The 13,350-nt window shown below is 38.2% G+C and overlaps 1 protein-coding gene across 1 annotated transcript in view; it reads left to right on the top strand.

Annotated features, from left to right (window-relative positions):
- The window catches only part of LOC107709430 (glycine receptor subunit beta-like), a 37,100-nt gene extending 23,771 nt beyond the window's left edge, over positions 1-13,329 (top strand). The window contains exons 8-11 of the mRNA XM_016513904.1: positions 3,948-4,100; positions 6,177-6,325; positions 11,834-11,983; positions 12,832-13,329. Of these exons, the coding sequence (XP_016369390.1) occupies positions 3,948-4,100; positions 6,177-6,325; positions 11,834-11,983; positions 12,832-13,128 (749 nt within the window). The 3' untranslated portion in view covers positions 13,129-13,329. The remainder of the gene's footprint in view (positions 1-3,947; positions 4,101-6,176; positions 6,326-11,833; positions 11,984-12,831) is intronic.
- The last annotated feature ends 21 nt before the right edge of the window (positions 13,330-13,350 follow it).

Below are 13,350 nucleotides of genomic sequence, written 5' to 3'. Positions count from 1 at the left end.
ACATACACAATGACCTGAAGGATATGTGTGTTCATTCAAAGAAAGGTTTTCCTATGAATTAATTAGAGAAGAGTCCATTTTTATGGGCATTATGTTTTTCCTATGGTTGAAAGATAGTGAGAGGGAGAACTCTCAACATGCCATTAGGTCGTAAAGTGTATCTGGTCTAGCAAAGGTGTCGTGGTTGCCATGGTGACCAGGGGCCTGGTGTCGTTCGCAGACATCCTGGCACCCAGTATGTTTATTGGGTGAGGGGTCTGTGACTATTTGTTAATCTAATGAATAATTGATTTGTTAAATCTAATGAAAAACGGTGTGTCTGATTGGTCCATACGCTACATTATGGATTATGGACTTGTATTTTGGCCAGAATTGGAAAAAGTTAAAATGCCTTATTTAATGTATGGATTTGTTTCTTATAAACATTCAGCTTTTCACTTCACAAGTCAATAATTGATGGACTGGTATCGTGTTGGTTACTTGTGGATTATTGTGATGTTTTTATCAACACCCATTCACTGCAGAGGATCCATTGGTGTCTCTTTGTTCTTACATGATAATTTCAAATGAAAATTTAATATACATTTAACTTAATGTAGGAGGATAGTGTATAGTCAGTGGGTCATTGCAAAATAAATCCCTACAGGGTGTTAAAAAAAAAAAACCAACTTATTTTGGAACCTGCTGACTATACATTATCCCTCATTTCGCCACCCTCATAATCACACATACTCACATTTGTACCTTTAACATAAAGTATAGCTTTAGAAGAATTGGAGTGCATTTCTCCTTTGGGAATCTATTACATAATACTGTATTCACTTATATAAGAGAACAGAACAGCATGAGCATAACTTGCTAACATTACAGACACAGACAGCAGTACCTTCACACACTTTCATATAAATTATCAAACACAGTCTCACAATAAACAAGACAATAAAAATAACATCTGTAGCCTGCTCTTAATGATTTTATTGTAAAATGGACACACAGAACTCAAAACTTCTTGTGTTTTTTGTTTTTTATTTTGTACACTGACAATAGTATCAGCACATAATGTTCAAGTCAGAGGTTCAGCCCTTGTTTCTAAATGCACTGTTTTGTTCTTCATTTCTGTGAGTGATGATACTGCTTTAAAATGAACACTCTATGGATTTCCGGTGTGTGTTTCTAAGATTAATTATGAGTGTCTGTGTTACCTATTACGCATAGGTAATAAATGTTTTACTGAACTGTCATAAATTATCCCACAACTTTGTTTATCTTCATCCTGGCCCTGTAATAAGCATCATTAATTTAAAGGAATATTCCACCCAAAAATGAAAATCTGCTCCCTCTCAGCCAGGTCATTCAGGATGTTTATGAGTTTGTTTTGTCATTGGAACAGATTTGGAGAAATGTAGCATTACACCACTTCCTCACCAATGGATCCTCTGCAGTGAATGGGTGCCGTCAGAATGAGAGACCAAACAGCTGATAAAAACATCACAATAATCCACAAATAATCTACACTACTCCAATCCATCAATTATTGACTTGTGAAGCAAAAAGCTGTGTTTGTAACAAAACATAATCCATCATTAAGATGTTTCAAACCATTGCTTTCGAGTCCTCTATCCAAAATAGCTTTTTCCAGTGAAAAAAATCGATAACACTTTAGTATAGGGACCAATTCTCACTTTAAAGGAGTTGCTTATTAGCATGCCTATTATTAACATATTGGCTGTTTATTAGCACATATTCTGCATGACCATATTCTACATCCCTAATCCTACCCAACACCTAAACTTAACAACTACCTTCAAGCACTGTTTATCAAAAACAGTCCAAAACCATTTTAAACAAACATGCTGCTGGATTTTGATGTGTGAGAAAAACAGGGGTTGGACTTTTTCTGTCACAATCTCTAACTGGAGTGCCTGTGAGCTTCGCTAGTGGGCACTCCATTCCAGACTCTTACCACTTTACCCCGGACTCCATTTCCCATAATCCTTTGCCCGGACTCATCAGCACACACCAATTGCAGCCACCTGTCTCTCATCACCTCATCAGTCACACACTATAAGAATGGCACACACACATTCTTTCACCGCTGATGTTCAAAGTTTCCTAGTTTCCTTGCCTTTGTGTTTTTGACCCTCGACTGTTTCCTTGTTTTTTATTGTTTGCTGCCTGCCCTGACCATTGCCTGTGTATTGCATTACTCTTTTGCCCTGCCTTGGATATTACTGTTTTGCTGGTGTTTGACCCTGCCTGTCTGACTACGCTCTAAATAAAGCTGCATTTGGATTCTCAAATTTACATTTTCACTGGAAGAAGTGTTATTATGGATTATGGACTATTGGTATTTGTCCAAAAGCAATGGTTTAAAGTTGCCTTAAACAATGCCTTAATGATAAATGTGTTTCTTACAAACACAGCTCTTTGGTTTCATTACTTATGGATTATTGTGATGTTTTATGAGCTGTTTGAACTCTCATTCTGACGGCACCCATTCACTGCAGAGGAACCGTTAGTGAGCAAGTGATGTAATGCTAAATTTCTCCAAATTTGTTCTGATGAAGAAACAAATCTCATCTACATCCTAGATTGCCTGAGGGTGAGTAGTTTTTCCACAAATTTTCATTTTTGTGTGAACTATACCTTTAAGTCCACCGCAACCACAAAGTCACCACTATTTTGTCCATCTGTGAATATTTGAGGTGACTATAAATTAAACTATTAAAAAAAAACATTTTTGACAACATTTTGAATAGTGTATCATGTTGGGTAATTTATTCATGCAGTTATGTTGAAATACAATATATGATCATTGATAACTGAAGTTGCTGTATATTATTCAACATCATTATTTATTATTGTATACTTAAAATAGCTTATTAATATAAATTGCAAAAGAACAAATATTTATAGCTATATGCACAGTATGTTCATATGAGAATAATTATGTGTAAGACATCTAAATATAGACATTAATGGATTAATTTCTGCTCCACTTAATGTAGTGAAATAGAGCTTGCGCTCCTCTGATTTAGTCGGAGTAATTTTTTCATTGTTTTGATTTGTTGTACTTTATAGGTTTTTGTTCAGTGTTTAACACTGATTTCACAGTGACCCCAGGAGACAGATAAACTCCTCAAATCTGATAGATGGGTGTTTCTTCAACTATGGGCAAAGTTTGGCCCTGTGGACTTGTAGAAAATAAATTTTTCAAACTCACTATTTTATTTGAGTCATTTTGTCTAAAATAACAAATGTCATTTCCACCACATTTACACAAAATTGTGTATTTTGCTTGATAACATTCTATGGTGGAAATGACAGTGATGGAAACATTTTTGGAATAATATGGCAGACTCCTTTGTCTTACTAAGGCTAATTTCATTCCAGGATTTTAAGTATCCTAAAAACACAGAATTGAACTTGAATGTTTTGACTAAATGATATCTTAATTGGAAATGACGTGCAATAAAAAAATATTTTGTTCACAAGTGACATTTACAATATCTTGAATTTTCTTGGACACATCACAATCACCTCATATTTCATCTCAAGCTCTCCACTGACACTGCTGTCTCCTTGGTAACCAAGTACAGTTACTTAAAAAGAAATCTGTAAGGAGCAACATTATTAATTGTTGTGGAAATGATACTGTGCTATATTGTTGTAATTTGTGTAAAAAATTATTAAATAGTTTACACAATAAGCATTTAAATGGTTTGTTAATTTCACTCTCTGTTAACATTATTAATGTAATATTTTTATGAGATTTTCATATTTTAAGATTCAAAGTCTGAATCTGGGATGAGGGTAAACAATAAAACCCTATACAGTACATAAAAAGCATTTTGTAGGAACATAAATGATGAAGATGCTACAACACTTCCAAGACCTTCATATAATTTTAATGCATTCTCTCTTGTTCCCCCTCTCAAAATCTATAGGTTATTATACTTGTGTGGAAGTCATCTTCACTCTCAGGAGGCAGGTGGGCTTTTATATGATGGGTGTTTATGCTCCCACCCTGCTCCTTGTCGTCATATCATGGCTGTCCTTCTGGATCAACCCTGATGCCAGTGCAGCTCGAGTCCCTTTAGGTGAGTCAGCCTTCAAATGAAGCTTGTCAGTTAAAACAAAAGAACACCACATACAGTAGCTGTTATTGGAATTGCAGTGTTGTGTTTGATGACCCTTATCAGAGTTGCTACAGCTCAGTCTTTCTTGTATCGCCCATTTAATGATATAAGTCATAGGATTTTATGTGACAAAGGTGTTAAAATCTGCAGACTTTCGTAATTGCAATTTCTAATAATTAACAAATAATGTTTCTAATACACTACCATTTTTTATATTTTTGAAAAAATGTCTCTTATACTCACCAAAGCTGCATTTATTTGATCAAAAATAGAGCAAAAAAGTAATATTGTGAAATCTTATTGCAATATAAAACACCCGTTTAAACATTTCTTTGATGGCAAAGCTGAAATTTCAGCAGCCAATTCTTCAGTCTTCTGTATCACATGATTTTTCAGAAATGCTGTCCTTCTGGATCAACCCTGATGCCAGTGCAGCTCGAGTCCCTTTAGGTGAGTCAGCCTTCAAATGAAGCTTGTCAGTTAAAACAAAAGAACACCACATACAGTAGCTGTTATTGGAATTGCAGTGTTGTGTTTGATGACCCTTATCAGAGTTGCTACAGCTCAGTCTTTCTTGTATCGCCCATTTAATGATATAAGTCATAGGATTTTATGTGACAAAGGTGTTAAAATCTGCAGACTTTCGTAATTGCAATTTCTAATAATTAACAAATAATGTAATAAATACACTACCATTTTTTATATTTTTGAAAAAATGTCTCTTATACTCACCAAAGCTGCATTTATTTGATCAAAAATAGAGCAAAAAAGTAATATTGTGAAATCTTATTGCAATATAAAACACCCGTTTAAACTTATTTCTTTGATGGCAAAGCTGAAATTTCAGCAGCCTTCAGTCTTCTGTATCACATGATTTTTCAGAAATCATTCTAATATGCTGATTTGGTGCTCAAGAAACATTTCTTTTTATTATCAATGTTGAAAATAGTTGTGCTGCATAATATGTTTGTCGAAACGGTGATAACATGTTTTTCAGGATTCTTTGATAAATCAAAAGTTCAAAAGAACATTTATTTGAAATAGATTTTTTGTAACAATTTCAAAAAGTAACAACTGTCACTTTTTTAGTAATTTAACACATCCTTGCAGAATATATTAATTATTTAATATTCATTTCTTAAAAAAAAAATATTGCTGAATGGTAATGTATATAAATTTCTAATAAATGACAACTAATAATTTATAATAGTCATAATAATAAAATATTTGTTCAGAATGAAAAAAAAAATACAAATTAAATAATAACAATAATAATAATAATAAAAAATGTGCAGATTAGTATCTGAGCCCCTAGATGTATATCCTATAGTCACCTCTGGTTTACAGCATCAACTAGTAACTTCTAGAGGGGCAACATAAAAAAATAACAGCAAGTCACCCAGTCCTGAACTTCTCTCTTCTTTTTCAGTCTCTCTAATTTATCCATAATCGTCCCCAGAAGAAGAAACACCTTTATAAAAGCCTTTCTATATATATTCTTATATAATTTTACATTAAAATGGCTTGAATATAATGTACTGAAATTAAAATCTGTCCTATTTTTGATGAAGCCTTTGATAATTATTTAAAAATGAAATCGTTTTAGGATTATTTATTTATAAACATTTCTAAATTAAATATATATGAAACATCTGGACACACAAAAGGGTAAAAATGTTATAGAAAGAGAGATATCTTTCCACTTAAACTGGGAAATTCATCCGTCAATCATTCCCATGATTACCCAAAATCCAACCCATTTTTCCTCTCATCTCTCCATATTCCTCCTCTCATAGGATCCACCTCTCCTTCATTCCTTTCTCTCATTTGTTCATCTCTCCATTCCAGGGATGGCTGTTACTCCCAGGTCAGTTTTAACATTAAAGCATCATAGTTAATTTTATATCTTGTGGTAAAGTGAGAAGAAACTCAAGACATCTGCTTAAGATCAGGGCACAGTATAGTTATTAATGAAGTTACAATATGCAACTACATGAGGAAGTCTTCTTTCTTTCTGTCCTGTCTGTCTCTCGTTAGGTATTCTGTCTGTTCTGTCACTGTCATCCGAGTCTATGTCTCTAGCATCTGAGCTTCCTAAGGTCTCCTATGTGAAAGCCATTGATATCTGGATGATTGCCTGTTTGCTGTATGGTTTTGCCTCTCTTGTGGAGTACGCTATGGTTCAGGTGTGTATGCACATGTCTGCTGTTGTCTTGTATTGAAACATTTACATTTCCTTGACTCAGGACATTGAAGAACTACAGATTTAGCTGCTTCAGCACTCTGTACGGGTGTTTCACACTTTTAGAAAATAAACTTACTTAAAATACAATCTCAGTTTATTTTTCTACTAACAATATCCAAAAGTGGAAAAACACACAAGATAACTCAGTTATTTTTGTCATTTTCCTTAATATAAACATTTTCACCACAGTGAAAATTTGATTTACATTTCAGCTACATTTAAAATTATATTTTTAATAACATTCTGTAGTGACACTGAATTTTGGAGTAAAATGGCAGATTCCTGTCTTGCCGAGGTGTAATTCATAGGTATAGCATTTTATGTATCCTAAAAACACATATAATTAAATGCTATTTTAATACTTTTTGCATAATTTTCAGCTTTAATTAATAAAAATAAAATAAAAAATATGAATAAACACAATAATAACCACAAAAAAGATTTTAATATAGTTCATGAAACTGTGGGCTTTTAATGATTATCAAACAGTTTGCCACAGTTTGTAATAAATATCTGCTTATGTAGCAGTATACTACTGATGTGTTCTCACTCGAGTCTTATATCTCCATGTGTTTTGGGCCATATTATAAGGATTTCTAACCGGTGTTTGACTTTGAATTTTAAAACTTTATCCCAGAACCCAACATATGTTATATAACTATTCCTTAAATAGGAGGAGAAAAAGTTGACACGTAAATGCACTCTTTCTGAGAGGAGAAAATAGATCTTTAATCAAAGCCTGAAAACAGAACGTCTCTGGTTACTTGTGTAACCATGTTCTCTGAGTAGGGAACGAGACACTGCGTAGCTATGACGCAATGGGAACGCCCTCTGGGTGTGCCGATTGTCTGAAGCCTGTATAGAATCACAGCAATTCATTGGCTGATGGCGCGGGCCATATATACCTAGACGCTCTTACGTCGCCATCCTTATACTGGCGAACGTGCCATCTGCTCCTCAGATTTCTTTGCCGAAAAAGGCCTTATGTCGGCAGTGCAAGGAGCTTGGCAGCAGACGTAGCATCTTGTTCCCTACTCAGAGAACATGGGTTACACAAGTAACCCGAGACGTTTTCTTTCATAGATTCACTCGACACTGCGTAGCTATGACGCAATGGGAATGATATACCGAAAATGCCAAGCTAAAGCGCTGCCGTATCTGGCCTGATGATGAACCAGATAGTATCCACAGCTGGTTCAAGCGGACAAGACCCGAGAACCAGGAGCCGTGTCAAGATCCAAATTATAGAACTTGATGAAAGTGTGTGGAGAGGACCATCCTGCCGCTACACAAACGGATTACATAATCTGAAAATATTTGTTTTCTGTTTGAATTGGTTCATTTAAAAGTTTCACTCTCTATGGATATATTTTTCATGTCTGTAATAAGGCAAGCATACACGGATTTAATTATTTTACAAAAGCGCAGCCGTTAACGATTTGTCCGTCACGGACTGCGTGATTTCGCCACTTCGTGTGGATTTTTTTTTTCTGCGATTAAGCGACTAATGAAATTTTTTGACCGACCAAGCCTCTTCTCGTCGACTAACGGTTAGTTGACTATTAGGGGGCAGCCCTAATATATATATATATATATATATATATATATAGTGGGTAAAATAAGTATTGAACATGTCACCATTTTTCTCAGTAAATATATTTCTAAAGGTGCTGTTGACTTGAAATTTTCACCAAATGTCGGTAACAACCCAAGTAATCCATACATACAAAGAAAACAAAACCAATAAGTTCAGAAATTAAGTTATGTTTAATAAAATGGAATAAAGAGCCAGTTGTTTGCGTTTCATCCACCAAAGGAACGGCCTCATATGAAGCAGCCCCAGGGGCAGCATAGGGGAGGCTGCGGCCATGAGGCCCAAGAGCCTGCGACAAGTGCTCAAAGAAACATGATGGCCTAGCTTGAAGCACGCCAAGCACGCGTTGAGGCTGGAAATCCGAGCAGGAGCCAGACGGGCATGCATCTGAACGGAATCCAAGTGAACCCCCAAGAAAACAGTCTTTTGAGAGGGGGTGAGAACACTCTTTTTGGCATTCATTCGGAGGCTAAGAAACAGAATGTGGCGAAGGAGAAATTAGTGAAAATGTGGTAACTCACTAATTCCCTGGAGTGGGCTAAAATGAACCAATCGTCCAGGTAATTGAGTATACGGATGCCCTGGAGCCTCAATGGGGCCAGAGCAGCATCCATGCACTTTGTGAATGTCCTTGGTGCCAAGGCCAGGCCAAAGGGAAGAACCTTGTACTGGTAAGCCTTTCACCCAAAGGCGAACCTGAGGAACTTGCTGTGTTGCCGAACGACCTGAATATGAAAATAGGCATCCTTTAGGCCGACTGTGACAAATCAGTCTCCCGGCACGAGGCTGTGACAAAACTGAAGTGTGTAACCGAACTGAACTGTGCGGAGAACCCAAGGCGATACCCCTGGTAGACGCTTCCATTCGTGAAAGAATTGTGATAGAGGAAGCAGAGTGTTGCAGTCTAGAGGACATACCTGTGTGCTGAGATGGTCCGGAGGGGATAACATCATCCACCACGAAGGAGAGCCCCTGGCGTTCTGATGCCTGATGAGGAAGCCCACAGGGACCGATGTGAGGGCCTGATCTGTGACTGGTACAGGGTCTGCTGTCTCCTACCACATGAGCAGCAGGTGACAAAGGAACAGGTGGTAAGGGGGAAAAGCCTAATGCATCTCCCATCCCTCACGTCAAAAGAGAGTGAAGAATTGCTGCACACCGAAACGCGCTGGGCGGCGGATGTGAAAGAACCGAATGAAGAGAGCATGTCAGAAGTGGGCAGAGACATATGAACGGTCTGCCCCCCTGAAATTTGTCAACCTCAAACAGCCTTGCCATGTAGGACTTCCCAATAAGGGGGCAGGAGTTCCAGGAAGGAGCCGAAGACGGCGAGGGGTGTCGTATCTTCGATTGCCGTAATGGCAATATCCACCTTATTCCTAAATGCAGAAGTAAGCCTATGGGCGAGACTTCAGTTTCATTGCTGCTATAGGGAAATGACGAGAAGAATAACAACGTGCAGTAATCGGAAAATCTGTTTGCACAACAAACCAGTGTGTTCATAATTAAGATAATACACGAAAATAATATAGTAAGACACACCAATTTGCAATATCAAGCAGCAAAACGAGCAGTTTTGTATAGCTAAAAATAGCTGGAAGCAAATGAGACCGGAAGCAAGACCCATAAAATTTACAAATACAACCATTTTACGGGAAGAATAAGGTGGATAGCCCTGCTCCACAGAAACCACTAGGTTGGTGAAGTCAGCGGCTGCTGCATTAGTGAGGCGGGCGGAAAATGGCTGCTTCCAGAATCTGGAGATCTCATGATGCAGATCACTGAAAAAGGGCAGCTTTCTCCACGCAGGCCTCGAATTTAGGCTGCTCAGGAACCGCTCGTCGAGCTTAGATGACTGGGATTCGCAAGGCTCGTTGGGCCAAACAATAGAGAGCTTCTCTGAGGTGAGCACCAGCACGTCTACAAGCTCTGAGTAGGCCACGGAAGGCTGCGCTTCCTGGCTGCTAGGTGGGAGAGCGTCGGCTGAAGCAGGCCCGAAATCTTCGGAGTCGGATACCGCGGTGTACAAAACGTCCTCTAGCCCGAAGGAAATAATTTTGCGCCTCCGGGCTTAGGCATAAATAATCATGCGAGAATTCCACCGGCGAATCTGCGTGTGGGCTTGGGCGAGAGAGAAAGGGGCGAGGCCCATCTGCTCGCTCTAGATCGCCTCGAGCTCCACATCCAAACCCCAGGTCGCGGATTCACGGAGGGGCTTGGTGGCTTCCGGAGTGCAATGGGGAAAAACGGATGACTCCTTCTCAAAAACCGCAAGCCTAGTGCGGAGGGTTTTGAGACGGAGGTTTTCACAGAATTTACATTTAGAAGCGCTGTAAACTGTCTTGCGCAAGTGCGAAAAACCCAAACACTTAACACACTTACCATGTGGGTCGTCGCACACAATGAAGCGAGAACACGGCAGCTGGCAGCGACGAAACTCCATGGCAATTCACCGCAAGGAGAACAGAGTTCCACGCTGAAGTGCAAATGAAGAAAGCTCAACGAAAAACAATTCGAATATTGGGCCAGAAAAAAACGCAACAGAAGGGCTAAAATGGCCGCTTCATGAAGACATAGAAATCTGAGGAGCAGATGGCGCATTCGCCAGTATAATGATGCGAGAGCGTCGAGACGGTGCCTGTGCCATCAGCCAATGAATTGGTGTGATACTATACGGGCTTCAGACAATCGGCACACCCAGAGGCCGTTCCCATTGCATCATAGCTACGCAGCGTCGAGTGAACCTATGAAAGAGAACAGAGACCGCAACAAAAATGCCTTACTAAGGAACAATGAACTCCTCCTGAACTACGAAACAGATATACAGTTCCTGTGGTTACATTGTTTATCAATCCTGGAAAACTGGGGTAAGAGCTCTGGGAGCACTGAGCCGTATAACACTGCAATTTACATTCTGCAATTACAGAATAACGTATTCTTAATTTTGTGCTGAAAACGCAGAAATATGAAAAGTGTGAAAATGACCTGAAATGATTTTGACAGTGATTTTGTGTGTGAATCAATATTACATTTTTATATATGAATTCTCTCAGGGAAAAATCAGCAAATCAGTAATATTTATTTATCTTTTTAAATGCCCAATTTCTTTTAATTTGAGTGCAATATGATTTCTGCCAGTAGAGACATGTTTGAGCAATCAATATAACAGAGAGAAAAGGCTAGAAGATTGCTACTGTATAAACATTGGGGCTAAAATTACATTCAATTTTGAATGTACAGTATTTGTTACTAGGACACTTAAGCTAAACTTAAAACTGTATGAATTTCATTGCATTAGATACCAAGTGGTGTCTGGATCTGAACTTTAATTATTTTTATAATTACTTAATTACTGTTCACAATATTATTAAGTTTTCCCCAGGTTCACACTGGTGTAATTGCATAAAGGCTTTGACTATCTCTGGTGTAGTCTATCATATTAATATGGGCAGTTTAACAGCCAGAAAGTGTCCAAATATCAAACTTATTTTTGTCAAATGTCTAGCTAAAAAATTTACTTTATTTCTTTTAAACAAATGCCACTTCATTTGACTTTTTATGTAATGGTATTTATACAAAATGTGTGGCATAAGAGTGCAAACGCATTTGTCTGACCAGTGGAAGATGGGGGAGTGTCATGTCTCTTTATTCAGGTTGTACAAGGAAAACATGATGCCTGACATAAAGGGCCTTGCTTCAAAGTATGGCATAATGTTCGTAGATTAATGGAATCATGTAACATCTTACTATTCATATTGTTGTTCAGTATTTTCTTATGATGTTATTTGGTTTTCGGAGGTCATAAGGGAGCGTTTGCATTGCATGAATTTGCTCTGTCTGTGTGCTGTATCCCAGGTGATGCTGAACAGTCCCAAGCGCATTGAGGAAGAAAAGGTAAAGATGGCTCAGAAAGAGAAAGAAAGAGAAAAAGAGAACAAGACACCAGCTAAAACTAACAGTGCCAATGGCACTGGTGGGACACCTATGCATGTCAGCACACTACAGGTCAGTGTGTGTATGCACGTGTATTCCTTTAAGATGATTGTGTGCATTCATGTATTTGCACTGTCTTTATGAAGAAAAAATGTGTGTATTCATCATATGTACTTGTGAGTGACTGTTCTCTCTATGTAGGATGTGTGTGTGTGTGTGTGTATGCTTTTTATGTAAGATAAATGTGTGTGTATTAATGGGTACATGGGGAGATGAAATGGCTGTAATTGAGTCTACTGCTCTGAGCGCGCTCAGTGGAACATGGGTGCAGAGAAGAGCAGAGGATTCTGGGGGACTGAGAGTAATTTGACCCGACAGCACCGAGGCCTGAAGCTATGACAGAGCAGCACGGGGGTTCACAAGTGTGTGTGCACTTCCATGTGTGTATGTTTGAGGGGGAGAGGTCATATTACAAACAATATTTAAGAGAAATGTCTTGTGAGAATGACTACAATGACTTCCATGGCGATTGACGTTCATGAGAAACTGGTCATCTTTGGAATAAAATATAGGGCTCCAATCATACATTTATCATTTATCAGTTAACTGACCGAACTGACAAAACAATTCTTGTTGAGACAGGTTTTAACTTATTCTTTACTTTGTTAGATTAGCACAGTAACACAAAGATAGATAGATAGATAGACGGACGGATGGACGGACGGACGGACGGACAGACAGACAGACAGATGGAGACGGATGGATGGATGAGATGAACAGATGGACGGACGGACGGATAGATAGATAGAGACGGATGGATGGATGCATGAAGAGACGGACGGATAGATAGATAGATAGATAGATAGATTGATTTTCTTGTATGTATTTGATTGTTTTATGTGTGGTTTATGTTTGTGTAGGTTGTGGAAAACCGCTGTAAGAAGGTGTGTACTTCAAAATCTGATCTGCGCTCAAATGATTTCAGTATTGTCGGTTCTCTACCACGAGATTTCGAACTCTCAAACTTCGACTGTTACGGCAAGCCTATTGAGGTCACAGATGCTGCCGGCAAATCACAGAACAAGAACAAAAAGAAGCCGTCACCTCCGAAACCCATCATCCCGTCTGCTGCTAAACAGATTGATCTCTATGCTCGAGCTCTGTTCCCTTTCACCTTTCTTTTCTTCAATGTTATTTACTGGTCCGTCTACCTGTGACCATGACAGAGTATAAGTGTGTGTGTGCTTTTATGTTGATGAGGGTGATAATCAAGCATGAACAAAGTGTCGAAATGGTCATCATTTTCATTCGTTCACGTCTGTTATTTTGGTCTGCCAGTTAAATAGTCCTGCTTATTTGTATTTCTCCTTATAAGTCGCTTTTTTGAAATGTGTAGCTTTAAAGGTGCAATAGGTGATTGTCTTCAGAAACATTTTTTG

The sequence above is a fragment of the Sinocyclocheilus rhinocerous genome, unplaced genomic scaffold (assembly GCF_001515625.1).
Source record: "Sinocyclocheilus rhinocerous isolate Xijiao unplaced genomic scaffold, SAMN03320098_v1.1 scaffold1648, whole genome shotgun sequence".
NCBI classification, from domain to species: Eukaryota; Metazoa; Chordata; class Actinopteri; order Cypriniformes; family Cyprinidae; genus Sinocyclocheilus; species Sinocyclocheilus rhinocerous.
The sequence above is the reverse complement of the archived record's forward strand: the minus strand, read 5'-3'. Positions and strand labels throughout refer to the sequence as shown.